The 18,210-nt window shown below is 47.8% G+C and overlaps 1 protein-coding gene across 7 annotated transcripts in view; it reads left to right on the top strand.

Moving 5' to 3' along the window:
* Nucleotide 1: 1 nt before the first annotated feature.
* The window catches only part of SUGP2 (SURP and G-patch domain containing 2), a 30,833-nt gene continuing 12,624 nt past the window's right edge, over nt 2-18,210 (top strand). For 4 of the 7 annotated variants that reach the window (XR_014795064.1, XM_084884349.1, XM_084884348.1 and 1 more), the window contains exons 1-6: nt 202-323; nt 1,652-1,783; nt 6,074-7,678; nt 12,662-12,782; nt 13,617-14,104; nt 15,113-15,224. Coding sequence is in view for 6 of the 7 variants with exons in the window: in XM_084884349.1 (XP_084740475.1) it covers nt 1,663-1,783; nt 6,074-7,678; nt 12,662-12,782; nt 13,617-14,104; nt 15,113-15,224 (2,447 nt within the window). In the remaining variant the exon portion in view is untranslated. Of the gene's footprint in view, nt 112-201; nt 350-1,651; nt 1,784-6,073; nt 7,679-12,661; nt 12,783-13,616; nt 14,105-15,112; nt 15,225-18,210 lie in introns of those variants that run through there. The other 3 variants (XM_084884352.1, XM_084884351.1, XM_084884350.1) reach the window with 3 other exon arrangements.

Raw genomic sequence — 18,210 nt, 5'->3', positions numbered from 1 at the left:
AACAGGTGCGCGGCGGCGGTGTCTCTGCCGCTTTCTCCAGGCTGCTCCGGGTTACCGGCGCCTCCTGCAAGGAAGTTTTCCGCCTTCGGAGCCTCCGCCCTGAAGAAGCAGGTAGCGCGCCGGTACCGGAGGGCGCGGCTACGGCCACCTGCGCATGCGCACCAGGGCGCGGGGTGGACCTGCGCCTGCGCGGCGCCGCGCTGCAGGGACCGTTGGCTCATTTGCATGTCCCCGCCTCGCGCGGCGGCGGCGGGGGCGGTGGCGAAGGTGGTGGCTGGAGCTCTGGCGTCGGCGGGGGCGACTCCGCACTCGGTGGGCTCGGGGTGAGGCCCGGCCCCGCGCGTTGTCGGTGGGTGGGCCCCGGGGTCTGGGGGCTCGGGCTCGGCCCGGAGCGGGCCCCGTGTACCCCCGCGATTGCGCCGCGGGCTCGGCCCTCGGGCTGCACGACGGCCTCGTCCCGGACGGGTCGGCCTGGTGGGGCGGTCTGCGGCCTCCGGGGCCCGAGGCCCCCTTTTTCTCCGCCCTCGGAGGCCGGGAGCCGGCGGACCGCACCCAAAAGGGTTCATTCGGTTCCTCGCTCATTCATTCCACCCGAGCCCGAAGCGGCCTTTCGCGTGAGGCGATCACGGAGGCAGGGCGCTCGCTGTATAGGGCCCTTTGCCATTTTTAACGGATTCAATCCCTACAGCAACCCCCATCACTAGCTGCCCATTCCATAGCTGGTCAAAACGGAGATATAGAGAGGTTAGGTCGCTTGATTTGGTCCCGGGCCAGGGAAGACCCTTCCCTTCGCCAGTAGAGAACAAGGGGCGCCCTAGGAAAAGGACTAAAGGATGGAAAAGGAGGCGATGGTTAGAGGGAAAACTGCAAGGCAGGCGCAGGCTTGGGTCTTGGGTTGGAGGTTTCAAGTTGGAAGGAATATCTGGTGTTTAAGGACGGGCCGCCACGGGATTCCTCCGTGTTTGGCTTCTTAGTCTTTTTCTATTTAGTCTTCAGGCTTTGTCCCCACTACTAGTGTTGTTTGCCAGGTTTCAGTCCTGGATGGTTGACCTTGGGTGAGTCACTTAGCTTAAGGCTCCCGTTTCCTCTTCTGTTTCATGTCATTCATAACGGGGGACCCACTTCATTGGATTGTTGCAAGTAAATGAGGTCACGGGAGTTCCTTCCCTGCAACTGTCACTAGCTCATTGTTACTAGTCGGGGATTCCTGCGGGAGGTTTCTCTCTGGAGGGTCGTTGGCTCTGTTTGGAACATGGGTACAATCACATCTTTTCACATAACCCTGTGAGAGGGTTATGCTCCCACGCCCTTACTGTTATCTTCAGTGATGCATGTTGCTTCTTGCAATGCTCCAGCAACCCCAGGAGATAAGGACTTTTTTTCAGAGAGCTTTCGAAGGATTCTGAGGAAATGGTCTTAGAGAAACAAAATAACTCCTCCAAGATCACAGCGCTTGTCTTGCTCCTTTTCAGTCAACACACACCTGTGAGCTTCCTGAGAGCAGAGACCCCTAGAAATAAGCCAACCTTTCTCTGCAGTGCCTGGCTGGATTATGGATTACTGACTCCTTACTTTGAAGATGAGGTGAAATAGAGAGCCGGCTCTCTGAGCTTTCGTTGTCATTCTTAGTGTCTTTTCCCCTCTGCTGCAGGTCAGAGAAACATGGCTACAAGGCGAATTGCACAGGAGACCTTTGATGCCGTGCTCCAAGAAAAAGCTAACAGATACCACATGGACCCCAGTGGGGAAGCTGTAGGTGAAGCTCTGCAATTTAAAGCTCAAGGTAAATTAAAGTGCTTGATTGGGAACTGAGGTGGGGGGGGGGGGGGCAGGTGAGGAGGCATTTAGGGTCAGAGCAGGAGGATTTCAATCCCTATATTCCGATTTGTTAAGGGGAAATGAAGTTTTCTCTGGATCTGCATGTTAAGTCTCTGTGTAGAAGAAGGTGTTATTATTACCAGGAACTTCTCCCCAGAAAGCCTCCCTCGCCTAAAGAAAGGTTTTGAATTAATCTTCTGGCTCCATCCCCACCACCACTGCTCAGGTTTGAGCCCTTACCAGTTCTGGCTTGGATTATTTCAGTGATAATCTACTGAACGGTCTCTCAGCTTCTGGCTTCATTCCTCTCAAATCTGCCCTGACTACAGATCTATTAGTGCCAACCTTGCTGGGCCAAGGCCCTGTTTGGACTCTCGGGGCTTCCCACTTTGGGGTTACATCCTCAGACAAGTGCAGGAGCAGGGAGGTAACAGCGATGTGTGCAAGACTGCAGGGTGGTGCAAGGGGTTGTGGTGCTGCTGCTGTGGATAGGCCCTGAGAATAGGCCCTTTGGAAAGTTTTGAAACACCATGCCAGCAGAATAAAAAATGGAGCCCACACAGATTACAGGATGATGTGGAAGTCCCTCACAACCATGCACAAGGCTCCCAACCCTTACTCTTTACTTTGGGCTTGGTTTCAGTGATACTGTGCCACCTCTCTGTGCTTTTTTTTTTTTTTTTAATATATTTTATTGATTTTTCACAGAGAGGAAGAGAGAGGGATAGAGAGTTAGAAACATCGATGAGAGAGAATCATCGATCAGCTGCCTCTTGCACACCCCCCACTGGGGATGTGCCCGCAATCAAGGTACATGCCCTTGCCCGGAATCGAACCCCGGACCTTTCAGTCCGCAGGCCGACCCTCTATCCACTGAGCCAAACCGGTCCCGGCTCTCTGTGCTTTGAGTCCCTCCTCATTCCAGCTCTTCCTGGTTGATCCCCTCCAGCATGCCTTCCTCAGGAAGCCCCAGCAGGACTTGAGGTTGATTTGGTTGCCCTCCCCGGCCCCAAGTACACTGTGTGCTCACCCCTCTGTCATGGGCTGGCCTCCTTCAGGCCTCATCGCTGGGCCTGTGCTGTTTGCTGCTGCGCCCACCCCTGAGCCAGCCTTGGAATGGAGGAGGGTTAGCATTGGTTGAGTGAGTCTAAAGTGCATGCAGTAGGGATAATTGTTACATGCTTTGGACCTGGAGAAACCAATTGATTGAGTTTTCAAAAATTATATGAGTAGTGCACAGAAACATACCTGTTATAAAAGATTGAAAGACTTGAGAAATGGTTAAGAGTAAAATGTAAAAGTCTTTTTAGCTGATTTCTTAACCCTCAGAAGTAACTATATTTGTAGTAGTCTGTGCATCCTTCAATTCTTTTAGCAATATGTAATCCAGAATACTTATGTGTTTATATGTGTATGTATATATATATATATATATATACACACACACACACACACACACACAAACAGAGACATATACCTATATGTACTTATATGTGCATGTATATGTATATAGGATGCCCCCAAAAATATATACACACACTTTGTATAATTATAAAGGCAGTGTTTATTAAGATATACTTCATTTTTGAAATTGAAATTGAGCTATCAGCTGATTTTGTCAGATTTGTGTCTCTATACATTTTTGGGGGACACACTGTATACAGAGACATAAATCTTGGTATCTTTATCTAGAGACTCAAACACCAATACATATATTGTTACCTCAAAAAAGTTTTGGGAAGGGTGATCTAGTAACCAAACGGGATGCTAGAAGGTTCTGGAACCATCTCTTTGTCACAGAGCTGCATGGTTCATCAAGTTGGACTTGCTCTGTCCCTGTTCTACTCTGCACTTTTCCAATGCCTTGGTTTACAAGGCTTCGGAAAATCCTGTTGTGCAGAAACCAGCCACCACTCTACCTCTAATGCTACCTCCCTCACCACATCTTCAGTAGTCATTAATACCTACATCATCCTAGAGGGCTCCTCGCTGGAACATCAACATTCACTTTCTCCCCTTTTGGTCTATTGCCCTCACAGTAGCCAGTGAGACCATTCCTTTGCTCTGAGCCTATCTGTGGCTTTCCGTCTTACTCAGACTATTCCAACATCCCTTTTTGGGCCAGACTGGATCTTGTACCTTCCTTCCATCTGTATCTCCCTAAATTTGCTCCATGTTAGAATCATCTGGGGATCTTTAAAAAACCCTGATGTCCAGGTCACACCCCCATGCTAGTTAGTTAATTAAATCAGGATGCCTGGGCGTCCCAAAGGGACTCCAATATGCAACAGAGTTTAGGAGCTGCCTTCTTACCACTTTGCCCTTCGTTCCCTCTGGTATATTCATTCCCTGCTGGTCATACACTCCCTCTGCCTGGAAGGCTCCCCCACAGTGTGACCCTCATGCCAAGCATCCCTGGTATATTGTTTGTTTTTTTGTTTGTTTTTTGTTTTGTTTTGAATATATTTTATTGATTTTTTTACAGAGAGGAAGAGAGAGGGATAGATAGTTAGAAACATCGATGAGAGAGAATCATCGATCAGCCGCCTCCTGCACACCCCCTACTGGGGATGTGCCTGCAACCAAGGTACATGCCCTTGACCGGAATCGAACCTGGGACCTTTCAGTCTGCAGGCCGACGCTCTATCCATTGAACCAAACCGGTTTCAGAATCCCTGGTATATTGTTAACTTCAGTGCCTAAAGCAGTGCCCACACACAGTAGGTGCTCAGTAAGTACTGCTGACCAAATAAACTTAGATTTGTATGAAGATTTGGCTTCCGCCCTAACCAGTTTGGCTCAATGGATAGAGTGTCAGCCTGCAGACTAAAAGGTCCCAGGTTCGATTCTGGTCAAGGGCATGTACCTTGGTTGTGAGCACATCCCCAGAAGTCAGCTGATATTACTACCTTATGGCATCTCTCTCTCCCTTTTCTTTTTATTTGACTTTTGACTAGGTAATAGATTCCGATTTAAAAGTTAGAAAGAGCCTGGCCAGCATGGCTCAGTGGTTGAGTGTTGACCTATGAACCAGGAGGTCATGGTTCAATTCCCAGTCAGGGTACATGCCCGGATTGCAGTCTCAATCTTCAGTGTAGGGCGTGCAGGAGGCAGCCAATCAATGATTCTCATCATTGATGTTTCTTTCTCTCCCTCTGTCTTTCTCTCTGAAATCAATAAACATATTAAAAAAAGAAAAAAAAGGTTAGAAAGACTCTCTGTGCAAAGTTTCCCTGAGGCTCATAGTTTGCTTATGTTCCTACCTTCTTAGAGAGTTTCTTTGTACATAAATAAGCAAATGCAAATATGGATTCTATTTTCCTAATTTCTACACACAGGAAAGGACAAAATCACATATTATTTACTTCCCATTGTGGCCTCTCTTGATGGCTTGTTTAGCTTCTGCCTTCTCTCTTATCTGCTTTAGCCTCTTTTTTTCAGAGGATCTTTGGCTCAGTGAACCTTTCAGAGGGAGTGTATCTGCCAGCTTTGGGTCAGATACTCAGCTGTGGCCCAGTCTGCTGTAGTGGGTACAGTGTCAGACGTGGCTTTTGCCTCAGTGGCAGTATAGGCTGAGAGTTCCTACCAGAAGGCAAGGAGGGTGGCAACCTCTAAAAAGCCTGTGTGCTTCATGATAGAGGTAGTGTCCCAGTTACAGTTAAAAAAAAAAATCCAGGTTGCCCTGGCTGGTTTGGTTCAGTGGATAGAGTGTTGGCCTGCGGACTGAAGGGTCCCAGGTTCGATTCTGGCCAAGGGCACGTGCCCAGGTTGCAGGCTCCATTTCTCAGTAGGGGGTGTGCATAAGGCAGCTAATCAATGATTCTCTCTCATCATTGATGTTTTTATCTCTCCCTCTTCCTTCCTGTCCGAAGTCAATAAAAAGATATATTTTTAAAAGCCCGGTTATTTGAGAGCCAAACACCCTTCCTTGAGTCTATAAAAAGGCTTGTAAGCCAAATGCCTCCTGAGCAAGGGCAGGAGACCTGAGTGATTAAAGAGCACTGCTACCCAGCCTTGATGCAGTATCGTCAGGATAGAGGCAGGCCCAGTGCTTGTCGGTCTCTTTTTGAATAAAAAGTAGTCATTCCAGATTTAAGGAAAACCACACACATTTTAAATAATGGCAACAGATAGGAATTTTGAAAATGCACTCGGGCAGATAAAGCACTCCAGCTGGTTGGTATTCTATGGACTGTCCATTTGTACCTTCTGGTCTAAAGTACCTTTGTGTTTCCTTTTGGATTGTTTATTTCAGATCTTATAAGGACACTGCCAAGAGTCAGAGCAGATATGTATGACGACATTCACAGCGACAGCAGATACACTCTGGGTGCATCTGTAGCTCACTCTCGAGATGCTGCGAGGGAAGGCCTGAGAGGTGATGTATTCCCAGGACCTTCCTTCAGGTCAAACAATCCTTCTGTCAATGAAGACAACTATTTTCGCAAAGACTGTGGCCGAGATCTGGAATTTCCCCACCCTGACTCCCGAGAACAGATCTTTGGCCACCGGAAATTGGGACATTTCCGTTCTCCAGACTGGAAATTTACACTCCGTGGCTCTTGGGAACAAGACCTTGGCCACCCAGTTTCTCAAGAATCGTCTTGGTCGCAGGAATATAATTTTGGTCCTTCTGCACTACTGGGGGACTTTGGGTCCTCCAGGCTGATTGAAAAAGAGTGTTTGGAGAAAGAAAGTCGGGATTTTGACGTGGACCGTCCAGGGGAGGCAGACCCTGTGCTCAGGGCCAGTGGCCAAGTCCAGGGCAGAGGCCGGGGTCTAAACATCGTTGACCAGGAGGGTGCCCTCCTAGGAAAGGGGGAGTCTCAGGGCCTGCTTACACCTAAAGCGGGGGTTGGGAAACTTGTCACCCTGAGGAATGTGAGCACAAAAAAAGTACCCACCATAAATCGTATCACTCCCAAAACTCAGGGCACTAATCAAATCCAGAAAACCACCCCAAGTTCTGACGTGACCCTGGGTGTGAACCCAGGGACAGAAGATGCCCAGTTCCCCGCGCAGAAGATCCCGCTGGGGCTCCATCTAAAGGACATTCGTCTCCCAAGAAGAAAAATGAGTTTTGATATCATAGATAAGTCTGATGTTTTTTCAAGATTTGGGATAGAAATCATCAAATGGGCAGGATTTCACACCATAAAAGATGATGTTAAATTTTCCCAGCTTTTCCAGACTCTCTTTGAACTTGAAACTGAAACCTGTGCTAAAATGCTTGCCTCGTTTAAATGCTCCTTAAAACCAGAGCACAGAGATTTTTGCTTTTTTACTATCAAATTTTTAAAGCACTCTGCTTTGAAAACACCCAGAGTTGATAATGAGTTTTTAAACATGCTTTTAGACAAAGGTGCTGTGAAGACCAAAAATTGCTTTTTTGAAATCATAAAGCCCTTTGACAAGTACATCATGAGGCTGCAAGACCGGCTTCTAAAGAGTGTCACGCCCCTGCTCATGGCCTGCAATGCCTACGAGCTGAGTGTCAAAATGAAGACCCTTAGCAACCCCCTGGACTTGGCCATTGCCCTAGAGACCACCAATTCTCTCTGCCGGAAGTCGTTAGCTCTTTTGGGACAGACATTCTCCTTAGCCTCGTCTTTCCGGCAAGAGAAAATCTTAGAAGCTGTCGGCCTTCAAGATATAGCTCCCTCCCCTGCCGCATTCCCCAACTTTGAAGACTCCACTCTGTTTGGGAGAGAGTACATAGATCATCTGAAGGCCTGGCTGGTCAACAGTGGGTGTCCACTCCAGGTCAAGAAAGCTGAACCTGCGCCAACTCAAGATGAGAAAACAGTTCCTCCTACTGAACCGGAAATTCAGGCCAAAGCTCTGAGTGGTCTAAGTGATGGTAAGGAAAGCAGTAAATGTTTCCATTTGTTTCTTATTCATGGGTGTTTTATTTATTTATTTCTTGTATGTTTTTTGGGGGGCGTGTTTGTTTTTTTTGTAATATTCACCCAGGGATATTTTTTTCATAGATTTTTTTTAGAGAGAAGAAGAGGGGGGGAGAGGGAGAGACACATCAATTGATTGTCTTCTGCATGCACCGCTGGGGATGAACTTTCCAGGCATGTGCCCTTGACTGGGAATGGAACCTGTGACCCTTTGGTGCTCGGGCCAGTGCTCCAACCACTGAGTCACACCAGGCACAGCTCATGGTGGGGTGTTGTTGTTTTTTGTAATATCTCTTATTCTCTGAGATTTTTAAGAATTCTTTAGCCAACTGAAAACAAATCAGAATTTTAGCAGAAAACTTGCATTGGCTAGTATACATGTCTGCATTCAGTCCATGAGCATGTATGAGGAATCTTCAACTTACACAGGAGTCTTTAGATACTCCTTTGGGAATCTGATGAAAAGCCACAGCCCTTACTATGAAAAATTCACATACAGCCTTTGCCAGAGTGCTCAGTGGTTACAGTGTCAGCCCGTGCAACAAAGGGTCACAGGTTCGATTCCTGGTCAAGAACAGTACCTGGGGTTTTTTTTTATTTGCTCCCCACTCCTAGTCGGCACGTGCGGAAGGCAACCAGTCAGTGTATCTCTCACATCAATGTTTCTCTCCCCTCAACGCACATTTTCTCCTTTCCACACCCTCTGAAAAGCAATGGAGCTGATATGGCTCAGTGGATAGAGCATAGGCATGCTGACCAAAGGGTCCCTGATTCAGTTCCGGTCAAGGGCACGTACCTGGGTTGTAGGCTCCTCCCCAGCCCGTGCCCTGGTCAGGGCTCTTGCAGGAGGCAACTACATAATTGATGTGCTTCTCTCACATTGATGTTTCTGTCTTTTCCTCTCCCACTCTGCCTAATGGAAAAACATCCTCAGGTGAGGATTAACAAAAAGAAAAAAGGAAAGCAATGGAAAAAATATCCTCAGCCCAGCCACCGTGGCTCAGCAGTTGAGTGTTGATCTATGAAGTAGGAGGTCACGTTTTAATTCCCAATCAGGGCACATGTCTGGGTTGCATGCTCCATCCCCAGCGGGGAGCGTGCAGGAGCGCAGCTGATAAATGATTTTCTTTCATTATTGATGTTTCTATCTCTCTTCCCCTCCCTTCCTCTCTGAAATCAATAAAAATATTTTTAAAAATATATCCTCAGGTGAGATTTAACAAAAAGCACCACCAACATATATTTTTAACAATTTTGCCTGCATGTTCCAGGGGTTTCACTATCCTGCATCCAAGGTTAAGAAGCTCTGTTCAAACAGCCCCCCTCCCCCCCCAGGTATTCCTAGAAGGAAAAGGAAGGCTAGGCACCGTCTCTGAGAAGACCCCCAAACACAGTCAGCCCCCTGGAGCTGGGATAACGGGGGTGTAGAAGAGGTCCCAGCCTGGGGAGTTAGGGAAGCCAAAGGGAGGCTGTATTTGAGCTGCATTGAGGATGGACAACCTGGTTGTTCCGGGTGACAGAGTCACCCACTCATTTCCCTAGACTGGCTAAAGGTCAGCAGATCACTTAGGTACACCTAATAATCTACAGTTAAAGCTGGCTTACAAGGGAGGGGGCAGGCCAGTAAGGAGGTGACAGACATCACTGGCTGTTTGGTGTTCCTTGTCCCTACTCCTTGGTTCTCGGGATGGCTGCTCTAAGCCTAAACCTCCCAGGCTCTGCACACAGGCAGTGGTCTCGCCCTCTTTCCTCCTGACATGGTTTTCCACTTCCATTGCCCCAACCCGTTTGTTCCTGAATCTCTTTATTCCTTTACAGACTGTGGAGCACCTACTGCACTAGCACCGGTAGGTCCCACCACAGGTGCTTGGCTACTCCTGCTCCCAGAGGGGAGCCTTCCAGAAGCAGGCCCCTTTCCTCCATACAGCCCCCAAGTGGTGGAACAGAAAGTCAGTGTAACAGTAATACTGGAGGAAAAAGTCACCGTAACCTAAAGTTGCTCACCACCCTTCCCTCATGGTGCTGGTAGGCAGGTGGGTCTGCCGGTGCAGTCCTGCTGTATTGAAAATGCTACCACCTACTCTCTGACAGGATTGTCAAAAGCCCTTCCTGTGTTTTTACAGCTCTCACTGCATCGGGATATTAACCTAACATAAATTATCTCACCTTTCCCTTGGTGTTGGACTCATGTTGCCTTTTACTACAGGCTTCTGAGGCTTAGCAGAGCTCGGTCCCTTGTAATTGGCATCTATAGGCCTTGGCTATCTGGACAGCTGGTGGATAGCACCAGCACTGCCCCACCGCTGTTTTCTTTTTCTTTTCTTTTTTTAAATATATTTTATTGATTTTGTACAGAGAGGAAGGGAGAGAGATAGAGAGTAAGAAACATGGATGAGAGAGTCATCGATCAGCTGCCTCTTGCACACCCCCTACTGGGGATATGCCCGCAACCAAGGTACATGCCCTTGACCGGAATCGAATCCGGGTCCCTTCAGTCCCCAAGCCGACGCTCTATCCATTGAGCCAAACCGGTTTCGGCCCCACCGCTGTTTTCATTACAGTGTGTTAGAAACGCTGGGATGACATCTTTGGTTGATTATTACTATTTTTAATTTATATTTTTAAATCCTCCTTTAAAAGGATATAGTCTCAGGAGAAGGATTTCTGGGACCCACTTTCTGGCCCTTGCTATGGTCATTTTCTCTAGAGATGGTTGCTGTGACCAATTTATTGGCATTTGTTTCTGAAAGCTGCTGATTTTAGAACACTTAATTTTCTATAAAATCATGTACAATTAGCAATTCTATAAAATGAGAGCCGATAACAAAAAGAAAGGAAAACAATTTCGAAAGGGAAGTTCTTGCAAAAACATAGCAGTTGTAAGATTGATTTATTCTGTGTAGGAGCTCCCACTGATGTTTAAAATAAACTTAAAGCTATAACTCAGACATAGGCAAGAACAGGACAGTGCAGTTACTCCGCAGAACAAATGAAAACCTCCAGTTCAGGGGTGGCTTTTACTGAATGAGTGAACAAGTAGACCATTCTGTCCTACCAAAACTAGCAAATATGAGAAAACTACACAATCTTATTATTTGAGGACACAAGTTCTGTGTTACTGGTGACATAGAAAATTATAACCATGTTGGAAGAACTTCACACTTTAAAGATATTCTCATACATTCAGCAAATATTTCTGTGAACACCTATTTTGGGGCCATTGACTTTTTTAATTAGAAAATTTTTCTTTGTAAACTTACATAGATATGTTTTCTGGTTACAGAAACACATGTATGTTTATATTTTGTAGATAAAGCACAAAGAAAATGAAATCCTAATGAATCTAGCACCCATAGATAACATGTTAACTTTCTGGTATATTTTCTTTTTCTCTGTTTCCATATTTATATGTCTTTTCTTCCCTCCTTACTATTAGAAATAGTAAGGAGGGAAGAAAATTTAGACAAATGTTTTATGCCAAAATACATTTTATATCTTTATATTTTCTCCTTAATATTGTGAACATTCAAGTAAAATGATACACGAAAAGTGGTATGGAGTACTGCATATCATTTCCTTCTGTAGGACATATACATACATTACTCTGTAGTGTTGTTGTAAGTCTGTAACCGTTTCTGTCCTGGTGGTTATGCTGTTACAGCTTTTGGGAGGATAACGTATTTAATAAAATAATAATACACAAATTGACCATACCTCTGCTACAACCACAAGCCATGCCCACCAGCTAATCAGGAGCAAGTAGACAAATTAACCCAACCAAGATGGCTACAGCCACAGAGCTGCAGTAAGCAGGAAACTTGGGTTTCCCCAGCAATGGAGGAAGCCAAGCTTCCCTGCTGCCCTGGCAGGCCCAGGCCTCCACTGAAGGCTACAAAGTTTCAATTATAGAAGATAAATTCCAACAAAAATGGCAGCTGCCATGAACCTGGAGAGAGCAGGAGACTTGTGCTACCCTGGACAATGGAGGAAGCCAAGCTTTGGCAGCCCTGGCTTGCCTTGGCCTCTGCTCAAGGCTACAAAGTTTCAATTATAGGAGATAAATAAATCCCGAATACCAGGGCCTCCTCTTGGGTCACTGGGGGGCGTGGCCAGCCTACAAACCACCACAGACCCCTCGTCCAGGCCACCCCACAACCCAAGGGAACCCCCACCCTAATCCAGGATGCCCTTCAGGTCAAACCAGCTGGCCCCCACCCATGCACCAGGCCTCTATCCTATCTAATAAAATAGTAATATGCAAATTGACCATCACTCCAACACACAAGATGGCCAGTAGGGAAGAGCAGTTGTGGGGGGACCAGGCCAGCAGGGGAGGGCAGTTGGGTGGACCAGGCCTGCAGGAGAGGGCAGTTGGGGGGGGACCAGGCCTGTAGGGGAGGGCAGTTGGGGGGGACCAGGCCTGCAGGGGAGGGCAGTTAAGGGTGACCAGGCCTGCAGGGGAGGGCAGTTAAGGATGTCCAGGCCTGCAGGGGAGGGCAGTTAAGGGCAAACAGGCTGGCAGGCAGAAGTGGTTAGGGGCAATCAGACAAGGCAGACAAGCATTTGGGAGCCAGCAGTCCTGGATTGTGAGAGGGATTTTCCGACTGCCTGTTTAGGCCCAATCCCAGTAGGATTCATTTGCTAAACGGGCAGTCAGACATCCCTCTAGGGGTCCCAGATTGGAGAGGGTACAGGCTATGCTGAGGGACATACCCCCACCCCCACGCACAAATTTCATGCACTGGGCCTCTAGTTGTATATATTGGTTTCTAGACTAACACTCTGCTTTCCTCTTTTTAAAGCTGGTCTCTCATGAGTGAGAATTTCAGTTGCTAGTGCCTGCTTTAGGCTCCACCCTAAGCCCCTGGCTCTGTCCTGGTCTTCCCAGGCAACATGTGGTCCAGTGTTTCTCAGAAAATCCCTTTTGTGTGTTCTAGCTGTCCCCCAGCGAGCAGATCACAAGGTGGTGGACATCATCAACCAGCTGGTCACACGTGTTGTTGGAGGCAGCCTCTCTCCTAAAGAGAGAGCTCTTCTCAAGGAAGACCCTGCTTACTGGTAGGTTTTTAATTCAGCTCTCCAGATCCCTGCCCTAGAGCACACAGCAGCATTTATGTCGCTCTGGTGGTGTCCAGAGCGAAGGATAAGGTGTTTATTTTGAGCGGTGGTGTTGACCACTGAGAAGAACATTAGGGTGAATCAGGTTCACCAGGGTTCAAGCACCAGCCCTGCCGCAGACCTGCTCTGTGGCCCCTCTCATTCAGTCTTGGAAGTCTGCATCCCTGCTGAGCTGGCTTACCAATGGATGCAATATACATGCAAAGAATATGTGTAAGATAAGGGATATGTCAAAGCAGCTATTTGTGATTTATTGCTACTATTTGTTCAACTGTCTTCCTTTTGCCTTATTGCCTCTTCACATGAATAGGAGTTTTTAAAATTAAAATCATTTTCATCACAAATACAGTACTTGCTTATTAGTGTAAGTGATATAGTTAAAAGGTCACTGAGCGCCCACCATTTCAAGAGTGTCACCTTCCGAAAATGGAGTCCAGGAGCAATGCCTGTCATGTCCTGGCAGCAAAATGCTTCCATGGCTCCAGGGCAACTGCTTTGTGTAGCTAAGCCTCCAGGAGCTATGAGGTCCTTCATGGCTGTTGATGACAGAAATAGAGGAGGATTCTACCACTGCTCAAAGCTCCTGGTTGCCCTGCAGTCACTGGGCAAAATGGGTGACCTGGGACCAGCTCTGGATCCTTGGTGGAACCAAGTGGAACCTTCAACAGTAGAGAAGCCATCATGTAGAAAAGAGTTGCAGAAGTGTATTTGCAGCAATGATGTGACCATGCTGGTGTTTTAGCAATGTCCTGCTGTGCCTGTTTTGTTACATAGGTTTTTGTCTGATGACAGTAGTCTGGAGTATAACTATTACAAGCTGAAACTGGCAGAAGCACAGCGGATAAGCCAGACCCCGCCAGGAGTGGGTCAGAAGCCAATGGCTGCAGAATGTGCAGTCCGGGCCATGCTGTATGCCCGGGCAGTCCAGAGCCTCAAGAAGAGGCTCCTCCCAGGGCGACGGCGGGGGCTGTTCCGGGCTCCAGGGCTCCAGGGCTGGAAGGTGAGGAGAGCAACCACCGGAACCCAGACCCTCCTCTCCTCGGGCACCCGGCTGAAACACCACCTCCGGCAAGCTCCAGGCTCCTTGCGGGGAAAGCCGCCCCAGCCAGATGGAAACGATGCTGCCAAGGACTGCCCGCCAGACTCCGCCCGGCCCTCTCCTCAGAACCTGAGCTCAGAAGCTGCAGGCCCATCCCCCAAGCCAGCGGGAGTGGACATATCCGAAGCCCCTCAGAGCTCCTCTCCCTGCTTGTCTGCTGACGGTGGGTGTTCACTGGTGTTTCCCTCCTCTGAGCCCCAGTCTTGAATATCCAATCTCTAGGGGCCTCTGCAGAGTTGGGATGGCCTCAGTGGTTTGGGTAGTGGACAGTGGGCAGTGGGCAGTAGCAATGGCGACCTGGCGAGGATGGGTGTATGAAATGGTGCTTTCTCTCCTTTTGCTTCCTCAAGGGGGCAGCCTGAGAGCTCAGTTGCACTCTTCCTGTCCTGAGGGTTACTGCCCATGACTGCTTGCCTACTGCTGACCGCCAGCTTATGCCGTGCGCCCATGCCTGAGGCTTTGAACTTCTTGATCCATTTCTCTTTGTGCTTGCCCCGTTTACGTTCCATAAGGACGTTCTTGTTCTGCACTGTTCTTGTTCTGCCTCTTCTCTCTAGGACTCTACGTTCCCTCTTCAGAATTAGCTGACCTGCAGTTTCTTCTGAGGTTACCAACGTACCCCTTCTGTGTCTTCTAGCTGTTACCTTCTGCTCTGCAACAGGCCTGCCCCCGACCAGTGCTTCTCACTCAGCACTAGATGGGAACATAGAGGGGGGAAAACATCTACCCCAGAGCTGCTACAGAACAAGCAGCCCGAAACTGTGGCTTCACACGACTACCATAAGCCTGACTGGGCCTACACATGTGTTTGTAGGCAGCGGCTGGTTGTCTGAGGCTGGTTGAGGTGATCTGGGTGACTGGGCCATGTGCCTGTCATCACCCAGCAGCCTGCTTGGGTTGGTTCACCTGAGGTTGGTGTCAGACCTTTGAGAGAGGCACCCGAGCCCCAGGACTCTGCCATACCTGCTGGCTAGCAGGAGTCTCGGGGCCAGTCCCAGTTCAAGGGAGAGGAGAGTCCACCTCTGCTGGACAGAGTCGCAGAGTCACAGGGCAAAAGGCAGATATGCAGGAGGGGGCATGAGGAGCTGTCTTTGTAATTAGCCTCCACAGCCCCATGATGTCTACACGGGAAGTGGCAGCTCTTACGCATGACAGTTGCTTTGTTTTATAGTTGACTTGAAGACTATGGAGACTGCAGAGAAACTGGCCAAATTTGTTGCTCAGGTGGGACCAGAGATTGAACAATTCAGCATAGAAAACAGCGCCGACAACCCTGACCTGTGGTATGTACCCACCACACCCTTCTGGTTTGAGTGTATTCACCCCACAGATCTCCTGAGAGCCAAAAGGTAGCCTGACAAACACCTTGGGTCACGTGGGTAAATTGTGACTTCTGCTGAGCTCAGAGCTGGAGAGAGGAGCATCTGTTGTGGGATATTGAGGGGATGGGGAGAAGCTCTCCAGAGGGACATGTAAAGTGGATTCGAAGGCCAAATTGGAGTTTCCCAAGGGAAGAGAGAGAGCTCCCTGGGCAGAGGGGCAGTGTCCCCAGAACCTGAGCAGTCAAAACAATGGTGGAATGAGGGAGGGTGCGTCCTCACCCAGGGGTCTGAGGAGGAGGAGGGCACTGTTCCCTGGTCATGCTGGCTGCTGTGGGCTGATAAGAATTTGCTGCTCACGGAGTGATAGTGGTCCCTGGCCTAAGTGTGGGCAGCAAGCACTTCCATGCAGTGACAGCCTGGCACCCTCGCGCTTGAAGGTGCATCATTATCCCCGTTTCTCAGACTCGGCACACAGAGTCAGGGAGTAGCTCTGCCTCTGGGATACAGATTGTCTCCTGGGTTCCTGTTACTGACCCCTACGTAACCCTATGGCTCCCCTCAGAGCTAGTGGGAGTGCATAGGGAGCAGGTAGGTTTCCTGCTTTGTACATTGTATCCTACAGTCTGCCGGGGCTCTGCCCTGCTCCAATGTGCTGCAGAGCTGTGCCTTAGTCTAATAAAGATGCAGTTTAAAACTTCACATTAACTAGTGCATTTCTTGGACCCAGAGATGACCGAGCATGCTCTTCTAGCTTGTTTTGGACTTTGGGCACTGTGCTGAGGGAACCTTCTGCTTCTTGGGAGACCCAGACCAGTTGCCTAGAGCACTGATGGCTTTGCAAATACTCTGCCTGGATCTGCCTTTTACAGGCATGATGACCTCAGGAACTGTTGCCTGCAGGCTTCAGAGTGCGGCTGCCTGTGGCATGTAGGATCTTGCCCTGGCAAGGCCAGTGAGGGGGACAGCTCAGTACAGGGAAGCTGGGAGTGTTTCATAAGCCCTTATTTTGTTTTGTTAATTCTCATGTGAGGATATTTTTTCATTGATTTGGATATTTTTTCATTTTTTTTTTTAAAGAGAGTGGAAAGGAGGGAGGTGGGGAGAGAGAGAAACATTAATGAGAGAAAGACATTGATTGGTTGCCTTCCATACACACCCCAACCAGGGCCACGGATTGAACCTGCAACCCAAGTATGTGCACTTGACCAGGATTAGAACCCATGACCCTTCAGTGCACAGGCCAGCACTCTAACCACTGAGCTACAGCAACCAAGGCTTTTATTATTCCTTTTCTTCCCATTAAAATGAAAGTTTGCAAGAAAACGGCATCATCCTGGGTAGTTGGCAGCCAACTGGTCTTGGGTTTATTCCTCACCCTCTGTGTAGCCTTTTTTTTTTTTTTTTTAATTGATTTTTTTACAGAGAGGAAGGGAGAGGATAGAGAGTCAGAAACATCGATGAGAGAGAAACATTGATCAGCTGCCTCCTGCACACCCCCCTCTGGGGATGTGCCCACAACCAAGGTACATGCCCTTGCCCGGAATTGCACCTGGGACCCTTCAGTCTGCAGGCCAACGCTCTACCCACTGAGCCAAACCAGTTAGGGCTTTGTAGCCTTTTTTTGAGCAATGTTTTTCAGAACATGCTATCCTGTCCTTACCAACACCGAGAGTCCTGAGTCCTACAGCAACATCTGGTGGGGTAATGCATTCTGTCCCCCAGTGCTCATAAAATAGTTTGAAAATCACTACACTGGGCAAGGCCAAAATGTCTTTGTGTTTCTTTTTCCCTGAAAGATTTATATCTCTGATGTGCTCATTAATGAGTTGATTCATTTTGTGTGTGTGACTGTTTAATCAATTTGACATACAGTTAGATTCACTTGTTTCTGTGGATATTCAGTTTTAGAGCTTTTTTTTTAATTCATTTTTTAATTTAAATTTTTAAAAATGTATTTTATTGATTTAAGAGAGAATGAAAGAGGGAGAGAGATAGAAACATCAATGATGAGAGAGAATCATTGATCATCTGCCTCTTGCATGCCTCCCATTGGGGATCGAGCCCACAACCTGGGCATGTGCCCTGACCAGGAATCAAACTGTGACCTCCTGATTCATAGGTCGACACTTACCCACTTAGCCATACTGGCCAGGCTAAATTTTATTTTTTAATTCTTACTGGAGAATATGCTTTTTATTGATTTTTTTTTTTTAAGAGAGTGAGAGAGAACAACATCAATTAATTGCCTCCTGTCTGCATCCTGACCTGTGTTTGAACCCAAGACCTTAGTTGTGCCATGACCTGGAATCGAACCCGCAACATTTTAGTGTACAGGATGACATTCCAACAAACTGAACTATCAGCCAGGGCATTTTTTTTTTTTAACTTTTAAAATAAGTACAGCATTTGCAGTAAAATAAAAATTATAATACGTAAACTGAGAGAAGTGAGACGTTGTATGTTACTCGCCTGTCCACCTGTTTGACAGTATTTGAGGTGTTTTCATTTTGGGATTATTACAGATAAAGCTGCTGTGAGCATTCATGTATAAGGACCTCTGTGGACAACTGCTTTTATTTCTCAGATAAATACCGAGGAGGGGAAAGGCTGGCTCCCATGGTGGGTCCACATTTAACTTTTGAGAAAACTTCCAAACTTCCTTTCCAAGTGACTCCATCATTTTGCCTTTTCAACAGCCTGGGTGAGAGTTCCAGAAGTTCCTCCCTGTCCTCACTAGCATTTGCTAGTGTCTGTCTTTTTACTGTCCTAGTTATGGGAGGGGGAGGGCGTATCCCACTGTGATTCTCATTTCTGAGGACTGATGATGCTGAGCATCTTCTGGTGTGCTCATGTACTGTCCGTATCTCTTTAAGTGTCTCTTCAGATCTCTGGCCCATTTTTTTTAATTGGGCTGTTTATTTTCTTAGTAATGAATTTTGAGAGTTCA

This window comes from Pipistrellus hanaki (genome assembly GCF_964339955.1).
Source record: "Pipistrellus hanaki genome assembly, chromosome: 5".
In the NCBI taxonomy this organism is placed as follows: Eukaryota; Metazoa; Chordata; class Mammalia; order Chiroptera; family Vespertilionidae; genus Pipistrellus; species Pipistrellus hanaki.
This window is presented reverse-complemented; position numbering and strand designations above follow the sequence as displayed.